The sequence below is a fragment of the Oncorhynchus gorbuscha genome, linkage group LG08 (assembly GCF_021184085.1).
Source record: "Oncorhynchus gorbuscha isolate QuinsamMale2020 ecotype Even-year linkage group LG08, OgorEven_v1.0, whole genome shotgun sequence".
Classification (NCBI taxonomy): Eukaryota; Metazoa; Chordata; class Actinopteri; order Salmoniformes; family Salmonidae; genus Oncorhynchus; species Oncorhynchus gorbuscha.
The window spans coordinates 38,316,717-38,341,928 of record NC_060180.1 but is presented as its reverse complement, the minus strand read 5'-3'; the positions used below and the strand labels follow the sequence as shown (position 1 = coordinate 38,341,928).

At 41.0% G+C, this 25,212-nt stretch overlaps 1 protein-coding gene across 1 annotated transcript in view; it reads right to left on the bottom strand.

The window, feature by feature from the left end:
* Positions 1-25,212, bottom strand: part of prkci (protein kinase C, iota) — a 47,982-nt gene that overhangs the window by 4,576 nt on the left and 18,194 nt on the right. The window contains exons 5-15 of the mRNA XM_046359398.1: positions 25,042-25,127; positions 12,861-12,998; positions 12,611-12,674; positions 5,008-5,063; positions 4,688-4,864; positions 4,158-4,342; positions 3,770-3,905; positions 3,485-3,572; positions 3,164-3,289; positions 2,149-2,228; positions 1,846-1,935 (exon numbers count right to left, since the gene is read on the bottom strand). Coding sequence (XP_046215354.1) covers positions 1,846-1,935; positions 2,149-2,228; positions 3,164-3,289; positions 3,485-3,572; positions 3,770-3,905; positions 4,158-4,342; positions 4,688-4,864; positions 5,008-5,063; positions 12,611-12,674; positions 12,861-12,998; positions 25,042-25,127 — 1,226 coding nt within the window. The remainder of the gene's footprint in view (positions 1-1,845; positions 1,936-2,148; positions 2,229-3,163; positions 3,290-3,484; positions 3,573-3,769; positions 3,906-4,157; positions 4,343-4,687; positions 4,865-5,007; positions 5,064-12,610; positions 12,675-12,860; positions 12,999-25,041; positions 25,128-25,212) is intronic.

Below are 25,212 nucleotides of genomic sequence, written 5' to 3'. Positions count from 1 at the left end.
CAGAGCTCCAGAGCTCCTGTGTAGATGGGAGAACCTTCCAGAAGGACAATCATCTCAGCAACACTATCAAGCAGGCCTTTATAGTAAAAGGTGCATGACAGCCCGCATGGAGTTTGCCAAAAGGCACATAAAGACACTCAGACCATGAGAAACAAGATGCTCTGTTCTGATGAAACCAATATTTAACTATTTGGCCTGAATGACAAGCGTCACATCTGGAGGAAACCTGGCACCATCCCTACAGTGAAGCATGGTGATGGCAACATCATGCTGTGGGGATGTTTTTCAGTGGCAGGGGCTGGGAGACTAGTCAGGATAGAGGGAAAGATGAACTGAGCAAAGTACAGCGAAATCCTTGATGAAAACCTGCTCTAGAGCACACAGGACCTCAGCCTGGGGCGAAAGTTCACCTTCCAACAGGACAACGACCCTGAGCACACAGCCAAGACAACGCTTCGGGACAAATGTCTGAATGTTCTTGAGTGGCCCGGACGTGAACCCTGATCTAATATCTTTGGAGAGACCTGAAAATAGCTGTGTAGTGACACTCCCCATCCAACCTGACAGAGCTTGAGAGGATCTGCAGAGAAGGGGAGAAATTCCCCAAATACTGGTGTGCCAAGCTTGTAGCGTCATACCCAAGACGACTCTAGGTTGTAATCGCTGCAACAAAGTACTGAGTAAAGGGACTGGATTCTTATTTAAATGTTATATTTCAGTTTTTACAATTTTATATTTTTGCAAACATTTCTAAAAACCTGTTTTTGCTTTGTCAATGTGGGGTATTGTGTGTAGATCGATGAGAAACAAGAAACCCATTTAAAATTCGTTTTAGAATAAGTCAAGGGTCTGAATACTTTCCGAATGCACGACATATGCTGGATAATCTTGTTTAAAATAATGTATATGAAGCGACTTAGTCAACATAGTCCAGCAAACACCATGTTACAACCGAATGAGCCTTATTTACAAAGAAGTAACGTACAAATTCCCCTGAAAATAGTATAGAACCATTTTAAACCACAGAAAAAAATATTCACGTGGCTAACAAATAATTGCACCAAAAGCTAATCTCTCTCCTTTGAAGCAGCCTGGAGATCAGCGGAAACTCCATTGTTAAGTCAGAACACAAACAGACAGGCAGCCTGCAGGGTGTTCACCCAGCACTACTACCCCCTGGAGGTAGAGGAGTGCAGGGCAAGGCTACGTGTGAGGTGAGACTGAGCGGAGGGGGAGCCAGCTCAGACAGCCAGTCAGCAGACAGAGTAGACCCTACTGGGAAAAGAGGTCAAGCTGCTCCTGAGCTGGCCTGGATGCCTGTCTGGAGGCCAGCCTGTCTGTCTGTGTCAGGTTGGAGTCAATTCCTTTGAAATTTGCCCAGCATTAGGACAATAACACGTTTGTGAATTTGAATATTGAGGTTAGCCAAATGCTCTTAATTCTCTGGTGGTGACCCTCTAATTACAATAGAATCACTGTGACACTGGCCACTTAGTGCTGACTTTTATAGTCCAGGAATAGGCTTCATCTAGGTCTGGAAAACCTGCCCTTAGAGAACCGATACAGCCATGGTTAAATCAAATTGGCCCTCAACTATGACCTTTTCTTTTAAACTATGTGGAAAGACAATATGAGAGTTGATTTCTCACGGTCCGTCATTCGTGTTTAAGTACATTCTCATTGGTGAGAATTCTGCTTCTGCTGCTTGGTTTGAAAACAATGATCTCTATATATTGGTCATGATGCTCTATCTCACCTAAACACTAGATACAGTAGGACAGATAGTGACATAGTTGCATTAAAGAGAGAGATAGAGGGGAGAAGAGATAGAAGACAATGACTCACAAGGTCCCAGTCTACGTTTCGGAAGAAGGGATGACCCATGATGTCAGCAAAGCCTGTCTGGGGATGACAGCCTAGCCGCTCCTTAGGTTCCTGGGAAAAGAGAGAGAGACAGGGAAGGAGGGAAAGATTGGGGAGAGAGAGCAAGGAGAGAGGGATAGATAAACAATGAGTTCAAGAGCATAGATATGAGACAGACGAGGAGAGGGATGGACAGAGAGAGAATGAGCTCAAGAGCATTGATAGAATATGTGACAGCAATGTGACATGACCTTGTTAGGAATGAACTTTGTGTCTGGTAGTTACCTTGTTGAGGAAGCCCTTGAGAACGCTGGCAGCTTTGACTGACAACGACCGAGGAATCCTGATCTGTTTTTCCAATATTACTACAGAGAGGAGACAGAGGATATTATTATTATTAGGTTATTTATTGAAACAATTACTTAGTTAGGACCTAACTAACAAGGAAACAAAGTCATATTTACACACACGTTATCCTAGAGCACTCCCAGGAAGTGAACAAGTGCAAGCTCGTTGGAGAGTAGGGTACTAGAGAATAGGACCCAGCCATCCAGTAGGTCAGCTGTTATATAGAGATGTGTGTGAGTGTTACTTCGATCTGTCTCATGCCCCTCTCCCCACTGGTGTGATTACTACCTCTGAGGGTTTAGAGCTTGAGAGGTAGTCACCTCATACAAGAACTTGGGAGTGTGGCTAGACGGTTCACTGTCCTTCTCTCAGCACATATCAAAGCTGCAGGCTAAAGTTAAATCTAGACTTGGTTTCCTCTATCATAAATCGCTCCTCTTTCACCCCAGTCATTTCAGTTCGCTACAGCTAACGACTGGAACGAGCCGCAACAAACACTCAAATTGGACAGTTTTATCTCAATCTCTTCATTCAAAGACTCAATCATGGACACTTAGTGACAGTTGGGGTTGCTTTGTGTGATGTATTGTTGTCTTTACCTTCTTGCCCTTTGTGCTGTTGTCTGTGCCCAATAATGATTGTACCACGTTTTGTGCTGCTACCGTGTTGTCATGTGTTGCTACCATGCTGTGTTGTCATGTGTTGCTGTCTTGCTATGTTGTTGTCTTAGGTCTCTATTTATGTAGTGTTGTGTTGTCTCTTGTCGTGATGTGTTTTGTCCTATATTTGTATTTGATTTATTTTTAATCCCAGCCCCCATCCCCGCAGGAGGCCTTTTTCCTTTTGGAACGCCGTCATTGTAAGTAAGAATTTGTTCTGAACTGACGTGCCTAGTTAAATAAAATAAAAAATACTTTAGAAGAGCTAGTTTGAAGTATTGTGTGTGTGTTACCTTGAAAGAGGTAGTCTTCAGTGTTCTGGTCTGGGTTGTCGGAGCTCCCTACGATGTCGAAGGGCGACCGTCCAGCCATCATCTCAAACATCAGCACCCCCAATGCCCACCAGTCCACACTGAAACCTGAACCCACACAATTGACAGAAAGTAATTCAAATGACTTTGCCTTACATTCCAATATAAATACACAAGAGAACATTCTCGTAGTGTGCAAACGAGGAAGAGCATGGATATCTAGAATGACGTGTGAATACTATAAATCGTCTTCTGCTTCTGAATCTGAAGCAAATGGGCATTATTTGTAGCAGACAGTCTTACCATAGTCCTCTCCTCTTAGTATCTCGGGGGCGATGTAGTTGGGGGTTCCACAGAATGTACTGGTGGTGTCTCCTGGCCTCAAGCCCTCCTACAGTACCCAGGGAGCACAGCGGTCAGCACACCCATCTTACAGCGTAGAGGCATTAACACACAAACACTTCAGAGCTTTACATGGCATTAACACGCACGAGCACACAAACACAAAAAAAGACACACAGACAGAAACACACAGGCATAAGCACACGCACGGACAGACCTCTCACCCCCCCCCCCCCCAACACTCACCTTGCACATGCCATAGTCAGTGAGTTTGATGTGTCCCTCTGACTCCAGCAGCACGTTGTCCAGTTTGAGGTCTCTGTAGATGATGCCTCTCTCGTGGAGGTAGTTCAACGCCAAGCTGATCTCTGCTGAGTAAAACCTGACAGAGAGATAGATGGAAGAGAACCGGTCAGACTCACACACACACACAGATACATCACTGTCTAAGAGCTACACAACTAAATCACCAAGCTCTTCATCAGTTGAATTTAAGGGTTGTGTTCGTTAGACCCCAAACAGAAGAAAATGTGCTAAAACAAGAAGGGACTACCAGGATTTTCAAATGCAAAAAGTTCCGTTGCGTACCCTAGTGAACATAACTCAAGTGTAGCTATGACATCATTGTTCAAACCTGGCGTGTTCCTCAGGTAGCTTCCTCTGTCTCTGCATGTGGAACATCAGGTCTCCTCCGTTTACATACTCTATGACAAAGAACAGTCTGCTCTCAGTCTGGAAACAGGAGTGTAGCCCAACTAGGAATGGGTGGTTGGATGCCTGCTCAAACACGTGCTTCTCTGTCTGGACCCAGTCAATATCCTACAACCCAGAGAATAACACACACAGGATGCATTTGGAAATCCAGTAGACTTAAAATCATTTCACACACTTAGAAAAGCTAAATAAGCAGACATAACCAGGCAGCCATCTGAAGAGAACAGACAGTGTGAAAGAGTGGATGTGACAAGAGTGAGTGAGTGGTGTTGACAGATCTCTATTGACAGACGGGTAACAAAAGGTCAGGACAGAGCAGCCTCTCAGACAGAGGGATGGCACAGATGATCGATCAGGTAGCGCCTGTCAACGTGTCAGACCAAGTGTGTGTGTTTCTTCAGAGTGTGTGTGTGTGTGCGTGCATGTGTCACTCCGTCTGTGTGTGTTTACCTCATCGTCGTTGACCAGCTCCTTCTTGACGACCTTCATGGCGTAGATCCTCTCAGTCTTCTTGAGTCGGACCAGCAGGACCTTGGCATAGCTGCCCCGTCCGATCACCCTCAGCAGGTCAAAGTCCACCAGACCCAGACTAGACGCTGACTTCCCTGTGTCTCTGCTGCTGCGTGCCTACAGGACGGAGGGATGGACAGAAATAGGCATGAGATGGACGGACGGACAGGCAGACAGGTTGCCATCACTCTCCCATACAACAACTTTGGCAACAAACACACTTCTCTCACTCACACACAATCGCAGTCCATCTTCCTCACCTCTTTCTCTTCTCCATTGTAGTTTAGACTCTCACTAGAATCTTTGTTCTGATGACCTGAGAGAGCGACAGTGACAGATAGGGGGAGAAAGAAAGCAGGAGCAGTCACATATCCTCCCAGACACTAGAGGGCAGACGTGCCAACATTGAAGACATTTTATGAGTACCAATTCAGCGGCACCCCCAGCCTCGCGGACCCCATGACGGAGTGTGTGATACCCACATCGCACCTTTTTAAGCCTAATGATGTTGGCAGAAGACTGCCTCAGTAAGAATGGTAGGCTATAGATTTAAGGGCACTTGATAATTGGCTACCATTCATTCAACATGCCTCGTCATTGGTGAACTGACTATCACATCACTAGCAGCCTACTGTTGACATACAGCTATATCAACAACATACACCTACTACTCTAACAGTCCAACATAACTTTCTGTGAAGGACAGTATTCACGGAACAGATTTCTCTGCCATGTCTGTATCCATCCACGCAGCAACACGCACTGAATTACTGCAACACCGCACGTTTCCTTGTTGGTCAATGTGCTCGTGCTTAATACCGTTGCGGAGATCAAAGTATGTGTGGGCAAGAAAGTGTTCCTGCTTAGTTGACTGAACGCTGTAGCTACAGTAGCTTCTGAAAGTATTCACATCCCTTGACTTTTTACACGTTGTTGTGTTACAGCCTGAGATTTGAATGGATTCAATTGATATTTGTCATCCCTGGCCTACACACAACATCCCATAATGTCTGTGGAATTATGTTTTTAGATTTGTAAAAAATGTTAATAAAATATGTAAAGCTGAAATGTTGTGAGTCAATATGTATTCAACCCCTTTGTTAAAGAAAGCCTAAATACGTTCAGGAGTAAAAATGTGCCTAACAAGTTAGAAGTTGCATGGATTCACTCTGTATGCAATAGTGTTTAACATGATTTTTGAATGACTACATAATCTCTGTACCCCACACGACAACCATCTGTAAGGTCCCTTAGTCAAGCAGTGAATTTCAAACACAAAGACCAGGGAGGTTTTCCAAAGCACATTGAATATCCCTTTGAAAATGGTGAAGTTATTAATTGCACTTTAGATGGTGTATCAATATACCCAGTCACACCAAAGATACAGATGTCCTTCCTAACTCCGTTGCCGGGGAGGAAGAACACCGCTCAGGGATTTCACCATGAGGCCAATGGTGACATTAAAACATTTACAGAGTTTAATGGCTGTGATATGAGAACTGAGGAATGATCAACATTGTAGTTAAATGAGAAAGAAGCCTGTACAGAGTAAAAATATTCCAAAACATGCACACAATTTATTTTTACCTGAATACAAAACGTTATGTTTGGGGCAAATCCAACATATCACGGAGTACCACTCCATATTTTCAAGTATCGAGGTGGCTGCATTGTTACGGGTATGCTCATCATCGGCAAGGACTAGGGAGTTGTTTTTTAAAATAAAAATAAATGGAATAGAGCTAAGCACAGGCAAAATCCTAGAGGAAAACCTACTTCAGTCTGCTTTCCAGCAGATACAGTCAAATTCACCTTTCAGTAGAACAATAACCTAAAACACAAAGCCAAATATTCACTGGAGTCGCATACAAAGACAGCTTTGACTGTTCCTGAGTGGCCTAGTTACAATTTTGACTTCAATTGGCTTGAAAATCTATGGCAAGACTTAGCTGTCTAGCAATGTTCAACAACCAATTTTTTTTAAGAAGGTGCAACTATTGTACAATCCAGGTGTGCAAAGCTCTTAGATTTACCCAGAAACTCAAAGCTGCAATAGCTGCTAAAGGGGTGTGAATACTTACGGAAATTAGATATGTATTTCATTTTGAATATATTTGCTAAATTGTCTAAAAACACATTTTCATTTTGTCATTATGGGGTAGTCAATCACCACCTTCCGGAGACACCTGAAACCCCACCTCTTTAAGGAATACCTAGGATAGGTTAAGTAATCCCTCTCACCCCACCCCCCTAAGTTTTAGATGCACTATTGTTAAGTGACTGTCCCACTGGATGTCATAAGGTGAATGCACCAATTTGTAAGTCGCTCTGGATAAGAGCGTCTGCTAAATGACTTAAATGTAATGTTAAATGTTATTGTGTGTATATGGGTGAGAAAATTATGATCTCTGTTGGGACCTGCAGGTCTCATGCAGCCCTCCAACTAGAAACCTATTTCGACCTCAAATTGCGTGCATGGTACGCAAAATGCGTGCAGATTGACAGGTCTGAGAGGGGGATACAGAATGGTTAATAGTGTGAATGTTAAAGGAGAAGTTTACCCAAATTCCAGAAACTCCCAAGTGATTCCATACATTGACACTAGTCCAGTGGAGGTTGCCCTCTCACCCTCTGTAGTGCTGTACTGAAACAGATGTATAAATGGGTCACGTGACTCGTGACTAGAGGTCGACCGATTGATTTTTCAACGCCGATAACGATTATTGGAGGACCAAAAAAGCCGATACCGATTAAATCGGACGATTTAAAATAAAATAAAGTATTTGTAATAATGACAATTACAACAATACTGAATGAACAGTTATTTTAACTTAATATAATACATCAACAAATTATCAATTTAGCCTCAAGTAAATAATGAAACATGTTCAATTTGGTTTAAACAATGCAAAAACAAAGTGTTGGAGAAGAAAGTAAAAGTGCAATATGTGCCATGTAAGTAAGCTAACGTTTAAGTTCCTTGCTCAGAACATGAGAACATATGAAAGCTGGTGGTTCCTTTTAACATGGGTCTTCAATATTCCCAGGTAAGAAGTTTTAGGTTGTAGTTATTATTATAGGACTATTTCCCTCTATACCATTTGTATTTCATTAACCTTTGGATGTTCTTATAGGCACTTTAGTATTGCCAGTGTAACAGTATAGCTTCCACCCCTCTCCTCGCTCCTCCCTGGGCTCGAACCAGCAACACAATGACAACAGCCACCATCGAAGCAACAGGCAGTCTCCTTGTGGAGTGCAAAGAGAGAGAGGCAGGTCTTTATTGCGTTGGATGAGTTAACTGCAAGGTTGCAAGTTTGGATCCCCCGAGCTGACAAGGTGAAAATCTGACATTCTGCCCCTGAACAAGGCAGTTAACCCACCGTTCCTAGGCAGTCATTGAAAATAAGAATGTGTTCTTAACTCACTTGCCTAGTTAAATAAAAGGTATAATTTTTTTTGGGGGGGGGGGACAAAATCGGCACCCAAAAATACCAATTTCCGATTGTTATGAAACTTTGAAATCGGCCCTAATTAAATCTGCCATTCTGATTAATCGGGTGACCTCTACTCGTGACAGTGCAGGCCTTTTCTGCTCTGTTGCCAGTGAATTCATGATTCACAAATCTGCAAAATGTGAACACATTTGTTGTTTTACTGACAGTGTACAGCGTATGAGCTATTGCTGTCAAAAGTACTATCGGTTTTGTGTCAGGAAATGTGTACTTTTACACCAAAAACTTTTGGATTATTTTATGTAGCCAACTGCCACAGCAACGGAGATGGGTAACAACTGTGCATGTGCTCTCTCGGAGGAATCCCTGCTACGTACAAACTGCACGTTATTGCCTTATTCGTTTTTTTTCCTTCAGCAGAGAAGTTAAGACCGCGTAACAGATTAATTATACAAAGTAAATAACTAAATATTAACTACAAATATCCTCGTGAATAGCATCGCCCGCGAAATGTATAGTAAACTAAATTCAATGCATGCCCTCACAACTAAAGTCCATTTAGAGAGCATAAGCTAAGAGTTTCCACTTGTTTGCTAGCAATAGCAAGAATGATTTGTTTAACAGTGTTGTTTGACAAAGGTATTGATGTGAGTTTCTGTGCGCCTGCTTTCCTACACATTGTTTTCACCATATCAATTGCGGCCGGTAATAATGATCAAAGTCTCTGCAATAGTGTGTTGTTTCTTATTGTAGCGGGCCTAGCCACTCACCGAATATTCCCATGACCTAAGTGCACTCTGGTTGAATTTTAACTTTAATTTAGAATAATTTAGATTTAGATTTTTAAGGTTAACTTCACTAGGGTAGGGGGCACAATTTTCACTTCCGGATGAAAAGCGTGCCCAAAGTAAACTGCCTGCTACTCAGGCCCAGAAGCTAGGATATGCATATAATTGGTAGATTTGGATAGAAAACACTAAGTTTCCAAAACTGTTAAAATAATGTCTGAGTATAACAGAACTGATTTAGCAGGCAAAAACCTGAAAAAAATCCCACTTCCGGGATGGATTTATGTTTGTAGTTTACTATTGAATGTCATTACAGTATCCATTGACTTAGGACTCAAATTGTACTTCCTGTGACTTCCACTAGATGTCAGTCTTTAGAAATTGTTTCAAGCTTGTATTCTGAAAAATGAGAGAGTTAGACCACTCTGAATGTCCCAGAGCTTTTTCAAGCATGCGACCGAGAGTGCGCCTTTCTTGTTTACCTTTTATATTGACAACGTTATTGTCCGATTGAAATATTATTGATTATTATGACTAAAAACAACATGAGGATTGATTCTAAAAATCGTTTGACATGTTTCCACAAACTTTACGGATACTATTTAGATTTCTCGCCTGCCTGTAGTGACTGCTTTTGAGCCTGTGGATTGCTGAACAAAACGCGAAAACATAAACGGACTTCATCGAACAAAAACATTTATTGAGTAAATGGGAGTCTTGTGAGTGCAACCATATGAAGATCATCAAAGGTAAGTGATTAATTTTATCACTATTTCTGACTTTTGTTTCTCCTCTACTTGGCTGGTTACTGTTTGTAATGATTTGTCTGCTGGGCGCTGTTCTCAGATAATCGCATGGTATGCTTTCGCCGTAATGCCTTTTTGAAATCTGAAACAGTGGTTGGATTAACAAGAAGTTGATCTTTAAACCGATGTATAACACTTGTATCTTTTATTTATGTTTATTATGAGAATTTCTGTTTTGTTGAGTTTCACGCTCTGCAATTTCACCGGATGTTGTTTGAGACAGTGGAATACTGAACAAAACGCGCAAACAAAACTGAGGTTTTTGGATATAAAGAGGGACTTTATCGAACAAAACAAACATTTATTGAGTAAATGGGAGCCTTGTGAGTGCAACCATATGAAGATCAAAGGTAAGTGATTCATTTTCTCTATTTCTGACTTTTGTTACTCCTCTACTTGGCTGGTTACTGTTTTATTTATTTAATTTCACCTTTATTTAACCAGGTAGGCAAGTTGAGAACAAGTTCTCATTTACAATTGTGATCTGGCCAAGATAAAGCAAAGCAGTTCGACACATACAACAACAGAGTTACACATGGAGTAAAACAAACACAGTTAATAATACAGTAGAAAAATACAGTAGAAAAATAAGTCTATATACAATGTGAGCAAATGAGGTGAGATAAGAGAGGTAAAAAAAAGGCCATGGTGGCGAAGTAAATACAATATAGCAAGTAAAACACTGGAATGGTAGATTTGCAGTGGAAGAATGTGCAAGGTAGAGATAGAAATAATGGGGCGCAAAGGAGCTAAATAAATGAATAAATATAGTAGGGGGAGAGCTAAATTATAGATGGGCTATGTACAGGTGCAGTAATCTGTGAGCTGCTCTGACAGCTGGTGCTTAAAGCTAGTGAGGGAGATAAGTGTTTCCAGTTTCAGAGATTTTTGTAGTTCGTTCCAGTCATTGGCAGCAGAGAACTGGAAGGAGAGGCGGCAAAAGGAAGAATTGGTTTTGGGGGTGACCAGAGAGATATACCTGCTGGTGCTGCTATGGTGACCAGCGAGCTGAGATAAGGGGGGACTTTAACTAGCAGGGTCACATAGATGACCTGGAGCCAGTGGGTTTGGCGACGAGTATGAAGCGAGGGCCAGCCAACGAGAGAGTACAGGTCGCAGTCCAAAGTTTGGTGACAAAACGGATGGCACTGTGATGGACTACATCCAATTTATTGAGAAGGGTATTTGGAGGCTATTTTGTAAATGACATCGCCAAAGTCGAGGATCGGTAGGATGGTCAGTTTTACAACGGTATGTTTGGCAGCATGAGTGAAGGATGCTTTTTTTGCAAAATAGGAAGCCAGTTCTAGATTTAACTTTGGATTGGAGATGTTTGTTTCTGACGTAAGCCAATAGTCACACGGATAGCAGCTAGCTAGCTGCGAGATCCAGGTGTAAATGTCCAGAGCTTGCGGTTGGATTTCAACCACAAACCGTGGTTAGCTGAATACTAACATTAACCAGTAAACTGGCTAGCTTCTGGTTAGCTTCTATTGGAGATTTCAGATTTGAGTTAAATAATACTTTCATTTTATTTTTAAATATTTGAGGCAGGTTGCAGGAGAGTGTTTTGAAGTTTGAAAATAAAATAAATTAAAGATATGCGAAGGTATATATATATACACACACACACACACACACACACACACACACACACACACACACACACACACACACACACACACACACATATATATATATACACACACGGCGAGGACAAAGGATGTCTGACTGCTATGCCATCTTGGTTAAGACATTTTGTAATGATTTGTCTGCTGGGTGCTGTTCTCAGATAATCGCATGGTTTCGCCGTAAAGCCTTTTTGAAATCTGACACAGTGGTTGGATTAAAAATAAGTTCATCTTTAAACCGATGTATAACACTTGTATGTTTATTAATTTTCATAATGAGTATTTGTGTTTTTGAATTTGGCGCTCTGCAATTTCACTGGATGTTGGCCAGGTGGGACGCTAGCGACGGCACGTACCCTAGTGAGGTTAACCACATTAATGATTTTGAGATACAAAGACGATATTATAATACACACTTTTTTGTATATCTTTTTTTTTCTCCTCTAGATTTTGGAAATTCTCCCGCGACCCCATTTTCATATCAGGCAACCCCACATGGGGTCTCGTCCCCTAGTTTGGGAACCGCTGTGCTAATCTGTAGAGCACCTAGGCCTATATGTCTACATGATATGGTGCCATGGTAATAACATAATAAGAACACCTGGAATGTCAAGAATCTGGCTAGGTTACATACCTCCGCACGCTGGTTTTGTGGCTGTCTTTTCTTAAACAAGCCTTTGTATTTTGGCACTGTACCAGATCCAGTCCATGAAAATACAGTGTCAAGAGCAGTATCTTTAAATATCCTTTCTGTCCACATGCAGCTATGCAAAGTTGGCTGCAGTAGTATTTACATATTTACAGTGAAAACAGTGAAATTTCTAGCAACGTAACGAGTCACGTGATCTGTGTTTTGCAGCCGTTTTGGTACAGGGAGAGAGAGGGGGATATGGCAAACTCCACTGAACTAGTTTCAAGCTATGGAATCAATTGGGAGTTTCTGCGTTTTTGGGTAAACTTCTCCTTTAAACTTTCTAATTCAGTCAGCCACCAGTAGAGCACCTGACAGGACTTAAGGCTGTCTTAGTCCTACTGGATCCAGCTTAGTGACTCAGGTCTAGGGACAAGGTCTAAAGAAACAATTCATTGCGTCAAAATGTCTGATCATCATAAACAATCTTAACCCACCAGGGCTAGTTTTCCTTAAAAAGGAAGTGTGTGTGTGTGTGTGCGTATGCGTTACCTGGCTGTTCTGATTGGTCTAATGGAGTGATGCAGGCCCCTCTATCAGGCCCCATGATAGGCTCCTAGAAAGAGAGCGAGGTGAATAGCGAGAGAGAGAGTGTAAGAAATATTGTGTTTCAGTCCTTTCTTAATGAAAATACAATATGTGTAGGGCCCAGAGTTTTCCGGGACAGGTCACATGAAAAGACCAAGGTAAAACTCTGGGCACTAAGTATAAGAGACGGCACTAACCGCTCCCTGTTCCTCACCTGTATCATCTGTCGGCCACACTCCACGGTGACCAGTTTGTGACACTTCTTGTGGACCAGCAATTTGCAGTTGATGCATTTGTAACCCTGTCTCCCCAGACCCCAGATACGGTCTGTGCAGATGGCACAGTGAGCTCTCTGGAAGACAAAGAAAACAAACCTTTAGAGAGAAAAAGAGACAGAGGGATAGAGGTTAACAGAGACGAAGAGAAAGAGGAAGAATGAGAAAGAAGTGAAGGAAGAGAGGTATCTACAGTTATTCCTCAAAGGTTTAGAGCCTATGACCATTTGTGTCAGATTGTGGTAACTTGTGTCATTGCACCACACTATCACAAGGGGCAGTTAGAATGCTGATCTATCGGTTGTCTAAACTGTGGCACAAATTGATGATCTTTTCGTAAATTAATAGAGGTGTGAATGTTTAAGTCAGAGTCTCTCTTCTTTGGCACTCGAGTCCTGTATCAGGTAAAATGACCTGGCGTTGTGGCCCCGAAGTTGAGAGAGAACATGGGTAAACACAATTGCGCAATTACACTTGACATGTAGACTGACAATTTTCTAAAAATAGGCACAGTGGGATTTTGATTTCTCTGTCTAAAAACAGATAATTCTAAATAGCAAATGGGCATTATTTACCACAGTGTGAAAGATGGATAGCCCCTCTATATGAAATGAGTTTCTGAGTCCTTCTTTGCTGATGTGAAGAAGAACTGAATGAGAGTCCAGCAAGGGGAAAATGGTGGCCCATATTTTCAAGACCTGAGATACTCCATGAATTTATGAAATGTACTAGTTTATTTAGGCAATTTAATATATTAATTCAGGCTTAGCATATTTAGGAGGCTATTTCGCAGCATAAAGCCATATATGTCAGCATAAAGCCGAGTGACTCACTCATTTGATCAAAATAAATAACAACATTCTTTCTGATAGTCTTTAATAAATACATGTTTTGACCAAGTTAATCTGCTGATGTGTGTGTTCAATCATTTGTGAGATTGCGGTTACAATGAAGCACGCAGACTACATGAAATAAATCCTATTAAATAAATCCTAATAAATCCTATAATGAATAATCAGATGCGTTGCAGGCTTATCATTTTTACTTATTCAATTATTTCAGATTTTATTTGATATTTTTAGACAACACAAAACACACATATGGATATGACAACTAAACTCATCAAAAAAAATAAACGTCCCTTTTTCAGGACCATGTCTTTCAAAGATAATTAGTAAAAATCTAAACTTCACAGATCTTCATTGTAAAGGGTTTAAACATGGTTTCCCATGCTTGTTCAACCATAAACAATTAATGAACATGCACCTATGGGACGGTCGTTAAGAAACTAACAGCTTACGGTAGGCAATTAAGTCACAATTATTAAATCTTAGGACACTAAAAAGAGGCCTTTCTACTGACTCTGAAAAACACCAAAAGAAAGATACCCAGGGTCCCTGCTCATCTGCGTGAAAGTGACTTAGGCATGCTGCAAGGAAGCATGAGGACTGAAAATGTGGAAGGGCAATAAATTGTAATGTCCGTACTGTGAGATGCCTAAGACAGCGCTACTGGGAGACAGGACGGACGTCCTCGCAGTGGCGGACCACGTATAACATCTGCACAGGATCGGTACATCCAAACATCACACCTGCAGGATTAGGTACAGGATGGCAACAACTGCCCGAGTTACACCAGGAACGCACAGTCTCTCCATCAGTGCTCAGACTGTGCGCAATAGGCTGAGAGAGGCTGGACTGAGGGCTTGTAGGCCTGTTGTAAGGCAGGTCCTCAGACATCGCACAAACCCACCACCGCTGGACCAGACAGGACTGGCAAAGAGTGCTCTTCACTGACGAGTCAGGATTCTAGAGGTCTAGAGGTCAACCGATTATGATTTTTCAACGCCGATACCAATACCGATTATTGGAGGACACACAAAAAAGCCAATGCCAATTAAATCGGCCGATTTTGAACATTTATTTGTAATAATTACAATTACAACAATACTGAATAAACACTTATTTTAACTTAATATAATACATCAATAAAATCAATTTAGCCTCAAATAAATAATGAAACATGTTCAATTTGGTTAAAATAATACAAAAACAAAGTGTTGGAGAAGAAAGTAAAAGTGCAATATGTGCCATGTAAGAAAGCTAACTTTTAAGTTCCTTGCTCAGAACAGGAGAACATATGAAAGCTGGTGGTTCCTTTTAACATGGGTCTTCAATATTCCCAGGTAAGAAGTTTTAGGTTGTAGTTATTATAGGAATTCTAGGACTATTTCGCTCTATACCATTTGTATTTCATATACCTTTGACTATAGGATGTTCTTATAGGCACGTTAGTATTGCCAGTGTAACAGTACAGCTTCCATAGCTTACCCATGCAGAGCGAGGGGAAAAACTACTCCAAGTCTCAGAGCGAGTGACGTTTGAAACACTATTAGCGCGCACCCCGCTAACTAGCTAGCCATTTCACATCGTTACACCAGCCTAATCTCAGGAGTTGATAGGCTTGAAGTCATAAACAGCAGAGCTGCTGGCAAAACGCATGAAAGTGCTGTTTGAATGAATGCTTATGAGCCTGCTGGTGCCTACCATCGCTCAGTCAGACTGCTCTATCAAATCATAGAAATGCGAGCCGTAGGTCATTAATATGGTCGAATCCGGAAACTATCATCTCGAAAACAAGACGTTTATTCTTTCAGTGAAATACGGATCCGTTCTGTATTTTATCTAACGGGTGGCATCCAGTCTAAATATTAATGTTACATTGCACAACCTTCAATGTTATGTCATAATTACGGAAAATTCTGGTAAATTAGTTCGCAATGAGCCAGGCGGCCCAAACTGTTGCATATACCCTGACTCTGCGTGCAATGAACGCAAGAGAAGTGACAATTTCACCTGGTTAATATTGCCTGCTAACCTGGATTTCTTGTAGCTAAATATGCAGGTTTAAAAATATATACTTCTGTGTATTGATTTTATGAAAGGCATTGGTGTTTATGGTTAGGTACACGTTGGAGCAACGACAGTCCTTTTTTTGCGAATGCGCACTGCATCGACTATATGCAACGCAGGACACGCTAGATAAACTAGTACGATCATCAACCATGTGTAGTTATAACTAGTGATTATGATTGATTAAGTTTAATGCTAGCTAGCAACTTACCTTGGCTTCTTGCTGCATTCGCTTAACAGGCGGGCTCCTCGTGAGGCAGGTGGTGAGAGCGTTGGACTAGTTAACCGTAAGGTAGCAAGATTGGATCCCTGAGCTGACAAGGTAAAAATCTGTCATTCTGCCCCTGAATAAGGCAGTTAACTTTTTTGGGATAGGGGGCAGCATTTTCACTTTTGGATGAATAGCGTGCCCAGAGTGAACTGCCTCCTACTCTGTCCCAAATGCTAATATATGCATATTATTATTATTATTGGATAGAAAATACTCTGAAGTTTCTAAAACTGTTTGAATGATGTATGTAAGTATAACAGAACTCATATGGAAGGCAAAAACCTGAGAAAAGATCCAACCAGGAAGTAGGAAATCTGAGGTTTGTAGTTTTTCCACTCAACCCCCATTGAAGATACAGGGTGATATTAGTTATATTTCACTTCCCAAGGCTTCCACTAGATGTCAACAGTATTTAGTACCTGTTTGAGGATTCTACTCTAAAGGAGGGGCTCATAAGGGCCCTTTGAGTGAGTGTTCTGGCAGAGTGCCACAGCCTCGGTCTGGCGCACTCACGTGAAAGGCAGCTACGTTCCACTTCATTTGTACAGACAAAGGAATTGTCCAGTTGGAACATTAATGAAGTTTTATGTTAAAAACATCCTACAGATTGATTCCATACTTAGTTTGGCATGTTTCTACAGGCTGTAACGGAACTTTTTGAACTTTTCGTCCGACGTTCGGTGAGACTTAGGACGTTTGGAAAACAATCCAAAAGCGTGTTTAACAAAAGAAGATATTCGGACATAACTGATGGACATTATCGAACAAATCAAACATTTATGATGAAACTAGGATTCCTGGGAGTGCATTCTGATGAAGATAAAGGTAAGTGAATATTTAAAATGCTATTTCTGAGTAATGTTGACGACCCAATATGGCGGGTATCTTTTTGGCTGCTTTGTTGTCTAAAGGGTGTACTCAGATTATTGCATGGTTTGCTTTCTCCATAAAGTTAAAAAAATATATATGACACAGCGGTTGCATTAAGGAGAAGTTTATCTAAAGTTCCATGTACAATAGTCGTATCTTTATCAATGTTTATTATGAGTATTTCTGTAAATTGATGAGGCTCTCTGCACAATCACCGCATGTTTTACAACTACTGAACGTAACAATGAAACTCCGATTTTTAAAATATAAATATGAACTTTATCAAACAAAACATACATGAAGTTCTATGAGTGTCAGCTGATGATCGTCAAAGGTTAGTGATTAATTTTCTCTATTTCTGCTTTTTGTGACTCCTCTCTTTGGCTGGAAAATGGCTGTGTTTTTCTGTGGCTTGGTGGTGACCTAACATAATTGTTTTTGGTGCTTTCGCTGTAAATCCTTTTTTAAATCAGACACTGTGGGGCTGGATTAATGAGAATTGTATCTTTAAAATGGTGTAAAATACCTGTATGCTTGAGGAAATGTAATTATGAGATTTTTGGTGTTTTGAACTTGGTGCCCTGCACTTTCACTGGATGTTGCGGGGGGGGACAGGTTAACCCACCGTTCCTAGGCCGTCATTGAAAATAAGAATGTATTCTTAACTGACTTGCCTAGTTAAATAAAGATTAAATAAAAGGCGTAAAAATAAAAAGATACATTTTTTTTTTTTGCAAAATCAGCATCCGAAATTACTGATTGTTATGAAAACTTGAAATCGTCCATTCCGATTAATCGGTCGACCTCTAGTTTTGTCTCACCCAGGGCTGATGGTCGGATTTGCATTTATCGTCGAAGGAATGAGCATTACACCGAGGCCTGTACTCTGGAGCGGGATCAATTTGGAGGTGGAGGGTCCGTCATGGTCTGGGGTGGTATGTAACAGCCTCATCGGACTGAGCTTGTTGTCATTGCAGGCAATCTCAACACTGTGCGTTAGAGGGAAGACAACCTCCTCCCTCATGTGGTACCCTTCCTGCAGGCTCATCCTGACATGACCCTCCAGCATGGCAATGCCACCAGTCATACTGCTCGTTCTGTGCATGATTTCCTGCAAGACAGGAATGTCAGTGTCCTGCCATGGCCAGCGAAGAGCCCAGCTCTCAATCCCATTGAGCACTTCTGGGACCTGTTGGATCGGCGGGTGAGGGCTAGGGCCATTCCCCACAGAAATGTCCGGGAACTTGCAGGTGCCTTGGTGGAAGAGTGGGGTAACATCTCACAGCAAGAACTGGCAAATCTGGTTCAGTCCATGAAGAGGAGATGCACTGCAGTAGTTAATGCAGCTGATATCCACACCAGATACTGGCTGTTACTTTTGACCCCCCCCCCCCCCTTCGTGACACATTAATCCATTTCTATTAGTCACATTGTCTGTGGAACTTGTTCAGTTTATGTCTCAGTTGTTGAAATTTATGTTCATACAAATATTTACACATGTTAAGTTTGCTGAAAATAAATGCAGTTGACAGTGAGAGGAAGTTTCTTTACATCACACCTGCCCAGACCCACCTGCTCACACCATCTCCAGTGCCCTTCACTCTCCACCACATGGCCTCAAACCGCACCATTTTGTTTCTCTACGTCGCCCACACACACTTTCAACATTTGGATAATAAAGCATTTAAAAGGCTGACATTGGCTGATTTTAAGTTTAAGAATACATTCTTTCAAGATAATTAATGAGAAAAGTATCATCTATACCCCATAGGGTATCTCACTGCACCCTGATATACCATGTCTTAAAATATGCAGACAGATTCAAAGTTAATTTCCATTGTAATAATTTCTAACTCCACCCATAACTTTTGGACATCATAACATTCCCAGAAGGCATGGATTATTATAACATAATGAAAAATGTACCTGGTAAATTTATTGTAAATGTACTGCAGGCCTAAAACCTATGGGTTTAAACTTCTGAATGAATGATTATATTGATGATAGAAACAGCCTCTTAATGAGTTCCGAGAGTCAATCCGTTACCCAACAAAATAATTTATTTTGCCCAATTGTTTTTATGACTCCAGACAGTAGGCTATTATTGCTCTTTTCCTGCATTAATTCATTTGGCTAAAAAAATAAACCACGCTATGAATCAAGAATAGATTTTAAATCACAATGAAATGCGGCACACTAACAACTCAAATCCCTTAAGCCTTAAGTATTATACAATAAATAAATATACTAAAACAATAACTTCAAAAACAGTCCATTTATCACTGGATTTCTTCAAATTGCTGTGTGGGAAAAGGATGCCATCCACCCTGCCTGGTCACAGGCTCACAGCTGGCTTCCCTCAAACCACACATCCATCAGAAGGGGACTCTTTATCCACAGTGTCTGGTCCCAGGCTCACAGCTGGCTTCTCTCTGAAACCACACATCCATCTGAAGTGGGTCTTTATCCACCAGGTCTGGTCCCAGGCTCACAGCTGGCTTCTCTCTGAAACCACACATCCATCTGAAGGGGACTCTTTATCCACCGTGTCTGGTCCCAGGCTCACAGCTGGCTTCTCTCTGAAACCACACATCCATCTGAAGTGGGTCTTTATCCCCCCTGCCTGGTCCCAGGCTCACAGCTGGCTTCCCTCAAACCACACATCCATCTGAAGGGGACTCTTTATCCACCGTGTCTGGTCCCAGACTCACAGCTGGTTTCTCTCTGAAACCACACATCCATCTGAAGGTGAGTCTTTATCCACCGTGTCTGGTCCCAGGCTCACAGCTGGTTTCTCTCTGAAACCACACATCCATCTGAAGGTGAGTCTTTATCCACCGTGTCTGGTCCCAGGCTCATAGCTGGTTTCTCTCTGAAACCACACATCCATCTGAAGGTGAGTCTTTATCCACCCTGCCTGGTCCCATGTATGAGGCTTAAGTACTCTAAAGTTGTACATTTCTAACGCAATATCACAGACCAGATTTGCCCTCACGAAAAATGCATGAACCTATATACCTCGGAGGTCATGAAAGGACTGTGCAATACATGACATTTCACTCAAATTATAAATGCGGTTACAAGACTCAATCCCAAAGACATCTCTAAGTCAACACTTATTGACGTTATTCTAACAAACAATCTGCATATATACATGGCCGTTGGGATTTTCGCTAATGGTTTAAGTGATCATTGTGCAGTTGCTTGCATTAGAGACACCAAAATCCCCAAAGTGCCCTCTCGGTTCTGAGTCAAACAAGATTTTACGCAGTTCTGTGAGCAGGCATTCCTGCATTAACTTTCTGCATGCAACTGGGATAGGATTGTACTTATTCCATATATCGAAGAGGCATTCTCATTGTGTTTTCTACTATCTGTGATAAACACGCACCCTCTCGAGTGCCGGGGAAGAGGCTGCTTTACAGGGAAATTATCTGATTGGATCAATAAACTAAATACACAGTGGGCCAAAGCCAGAAAGGGTAATTCCCAGACTGAACAGCAGTTATTCAGGGCACTGAGAAATAAGTGGGCATTGTTTATACGGAAATGCAAATTTAGCTTCTATTACGAATCTACCAAGGCAAACCTCAGTAACCCGAAGAAATGATGGAAAACCACTAAATCCATGAACGCAAACTCAAACTGAAATTGACCTCAAATTCAATGGATATCACTGACAAGAATAAACTGCTTGACATGTTCATTGAGCATTTTACTCAAGCCGGGCATTTATTTGATGAACTCCTTCCAAACATCTCAAATGAGGCTGTGAATTAAACTGCCACATGCCGGCCTACGGGTCATGTATTTCATTTGACCGAGATTGAGCTTTCAGAAGTTGTAAAGGAACTCAAATCTATTGCTATTAAGAAAGCAGCTGGCCCGGATGAATTAAAACCTTATTTAAACAAAAATTGATGCAGAGATCATTGCTGCCCCTTCTCACTCGTGTTAAAATCTTTCATTGGCGAATAATACCATTCCAAAAGTCTGGAAAGTAGCCTATACATAAAGGTGGAGATCCGTCCCTGTTGCATAATTATCGTCCCTTATCTAAACTGTCTGCACTGGCAAAAGTTTTTGAAAAACCTGGTGAACTCAGTTGAAAGACGTTCTTTATAATAACTCCGTTATATCTCAATTCCAGTCAGGCTTTAGAGCCAAGCATAGTACAATTACTGCTGAAAGTAAGGTTGTGGGTGACATTCTAGATGCGCAGGATTAGAGAAATCACGGTTTCTCCCTTTTTATTGACGTATCAAAGGCCTTCGACACTGTTGACCATGCCCTGCTGTTGTATAGACTAAAAAAGGTTGGTTTAAGTGTTGATGCATAGGATTGGTTCCAAAACTACCTTTCTGACAGAACATAGTGTGTAGCACAGAAGGGTATGACATCTGAGTTAAGGCTTACAAAAGGAGTTCCCCAGGGCTCAATTTTAGGTCTGATCCTTTTTAAACTGTATATAAATGATATAGGGAAGACTGTTGACTCTGCAACCCTCCATTTGTATGCTGGTGACACATTAATTCTAGCATGTCTAATATTGAGCCTTTTCAGGACTTACAGTTAGCCTTTGATGTTATTCAAAGGCAGCTTTTCCAATTGAAACTTATGCTTAATGAAAAAGGAAAACCAAGTTTATGGTTCTCTTCCCTGAAAGTTAACAGATGAGTCAATTGAAGATTTTAACTATAACAGGCCAGCAAATTGATAGGGTCACCTCCTATAAGTATCTTAGGATTTGGTTAGATGAGAAGTTGAATTTTAAACGATTAAAACGATAGTTCAAAGCAATTTAAAAATATATATATTTATAAAATCAGTGCTGGATTGTAGTGATATTGTCTATATGCAGGCCTCAGCAAGTACCTTAAACTCAGGACACAGTGTATCATGTTGCTTTAAGATTTATTACAAACGCTAGATCACTGACCCAATCACTGTGATTTGCATGCCATGGTGCAATGGACTTCTCTCTCCACCAGGAGGCTAAAGCACTGGTACACTTGTGTACAAAGCATTGATGGGACAACTCCCTTTGTATTTCTGTTTTTTACTGACCAGATCAGTCACTCAATACAGTCTTTGTTCCGTCGCTGCTGTCCTCGTCTGTTCCTAAGGCTAGAACTGAGATGGGGAAACAATATTTTTCCCATAACGTCCCTTCACCCTGGAACATGCTTCAGAAGATTTTAAAGTTAGGGGAGTTAGTGTCTTTGCCTGTTTTTAAGACCACACTGTTTGTGAAAACTGCAGTTGTTTCTAATATTCAATTGTATCCAACTTGTGACACTGTCTTTTGTGTGTATTCTGTATTTTTCTGTAATGTTTTATGGACACTGCTATTTTCCCTGTTTTGCCTTCTTACCAAGTCACCCTCGCAAAATAGGTTAACAACCTCAATGGGTTTTACCTGGTTAAATAAAAAAATATATGTATTTTTAATTCTAGGTCTTCCTTTCCTGTGGCGGCCCTTAGAGCCAGTTTCATCATAGCGCTTGATGGTTTTTGCACCTGTAGTTGAAGAAACATTCAAAGTTCTTGACATTTTCCGGATGTACTGACCATGTCGGCAAGGTAGTGTGACTAGTAACCGGAAGGTTGCGAGTTCAAACCCCCGAGCTGACAAGGTACAAATCTGTCATTCTGCCCCTGAACAGGCAGTTAACCCACTGTTCCTAGGCAGTCATTGAAAATAAGAATTTGTTCTTAACTGACTTGCCTGGTTATATTAAAGGTAAAATTAAATAAAAAAAGTAATGATAGACTGTTGTTTCTCTTTGCTTATTTGAGCTGTTCTTGTCATAATATGGACTTTGTCTTTTACCAAATAGGGCTCTCTTTTGTATACCAACCTACCTTGTCACAACACAACTGATTGGCTCAAACATATTGAAGAAAGAAATTCCAGAAATTAGCCTGTCACTAAAACAAAATTAGCCTGTCACTAAAACAAAACAAAATAAAAGAAAGTTTCACATATCTTGAAGACCTGAGATTTTCAATATAGGTTTTGTTTATTACATTTACTTGTAAAATGTTACCGTATAGATAATAGAAAGAAACATTTGGCCATTGCCAAGCGGCGAATGGAGTGAAAGAAGACGCAACAAAGCTGTGGGCCAGGTGTGAATGGTTAAGCAGCCTTTCCAATAAATTGGAGTACAAAAGAATCCATCCACCATTGATGGGCTATCAGCAGGACAATAGTCCCTAAACTCAGCAAGAGTCTATTGTCCTTTGCAAGACATGTCACTTCACCAATCTCTCTGCATAGCCCACCACATGCACTGTTTTCTAACCACATCTGGATGGATCCATAACAAATTACTATGGGAATAAATTTCACTGAATGACAGAAATATTGGAATAAAGTGGGCTAATGCAACTGCAGACATAAAATTGTTGGTTACTGAAACACCCAAAGTCAACCAATTGTTATAATAGGATTTGAAGCAAGCATGGAGACTGGTCTTCATAAATCAGATGTTTCTTGCCACTGAATCTCTGTTTGGGTATTGGTTAGCCTACAATTAGGGTGTGGAAATGTTCCGATTATTTTGCTCTTCACTCGCAGTCACTTAGTAACCTAGGGCTACTCCCGACCGATCACATTGTACAGCACCATATTTTCACAACGGAAGCCCCGAGGCCTACATAGGCTACTGTAAAATGAATTTTTTCTTGGAATAGAAACACCATAATATTGATCAATTTAATGAAGCTACATTTCTGACAGTATAAACAGCACAACAAATACAATAATAATTAACAAAAAAATATAATCAATCAATCTCATGCATTCGGGAAAATATTCAGACCCCTTAACTTTTTCCACAATTTGTTACGTTACACCTGAATAATAACATGTGATTGGGAGTCCCATAGGGCGGCGCCCAATTGGCCCAGCGTCAGCTGGGTTTGGCCGGGCTAGGCCATCATTGTAAATAAGAAATTCAACTGACTTGCCTAGTTAAACAAAAGGTTAAATTTTTTTCAAATCAAATAATAATAAAAAATGTTTTTGATTAAATTATTTCCCAATCTACACACAATACCCCATAATGACAAATAAAATATAGGTTTAGAAATTTCTGAAAATGTATAAAAATTTAAAAAACTGAAATACCTTCTTTACCTAAGTAATCAGACCCTGGGGTAAATTCAATTGATTCGGGATGATTTGGAAAGGCACACACCTCTCTATATGAGGTCCCACAGTTGACGGTGCATGTCAGAGCAAAAACCAAGCCATGAGGTCGAAGGAATTGAACTCTCATAACCTATGGTTTAGGTACATTATTGCAACGATTCTGCTTTTTTCGAGAATGTGCTTTTGTTAAATCACCCGTTTGGCGAAGTTGAAGTAGGCTGTGATTCGAATTAACAGGCATCGCATTGATTATATGCAACGCAGAACAAGCTAGTAATATCAACCATGTGTAGTTAACTAGTGATTATGTGAGGATTGATTGTTTTTGATAAGATAAGTTTAATGCTAGTTGGCAACTTACCTTGGCTCCTTGCAGCCACGAGGTCAAATGCATTCATTAATTAAATCGCTTTAGTCGACATGTTGCGGTTTACTCATTGTTTAATTATTCAAGGCTCCCTTTGTTATTTTGTTTTATAACTAAAATGCTTGGCTGTATTTAAAGACATGGATGACTTGCATCCTGTGTAATGATCACACGAAGGAATGAATGATTATACAGTATATCAATCAATGATGTAGGCCTTGATGCCAATAAGTAAGTTAATTTAAGCTAAAACAGCTACAGGAAACAGGACTCTTAGGTCTACAGCTCCATGTCATTTCAATAACTTAGCATCTCAAAGATGCCCTCTGGTGGTCAAACTAGCATAAATGGCAGACAGTAAAATACTATGAGAGAGAGCGAGAGAGAGCGAGAGCAAGAGAGAGAGCGAGAGAGAGAGCGAGAGAGAGAGCGAGAGAGAGAGCGAGAGAGAGCGAGAGAGAGCGAGAGAGAGCGAGAGAGAGCGAGAGAGAGGAACAAAGAGTGGAACATAGAGAAAGAGATGGATAGAAAGGTAGCTCACCCTGTTGAAGCGTTTCGCCTGGAAGGCATGGCCACTGGCATAGTAGAGCTTCCTCCAGCGTCTCGCCCCACGACGATATATAGACTCTGGAGGAGCAAGAAACAAGGGTTACATGATAAAGTATGTGTGTCAGAGAGAAACTCCCCATCTTCAGAAAACAGTGATATGGAT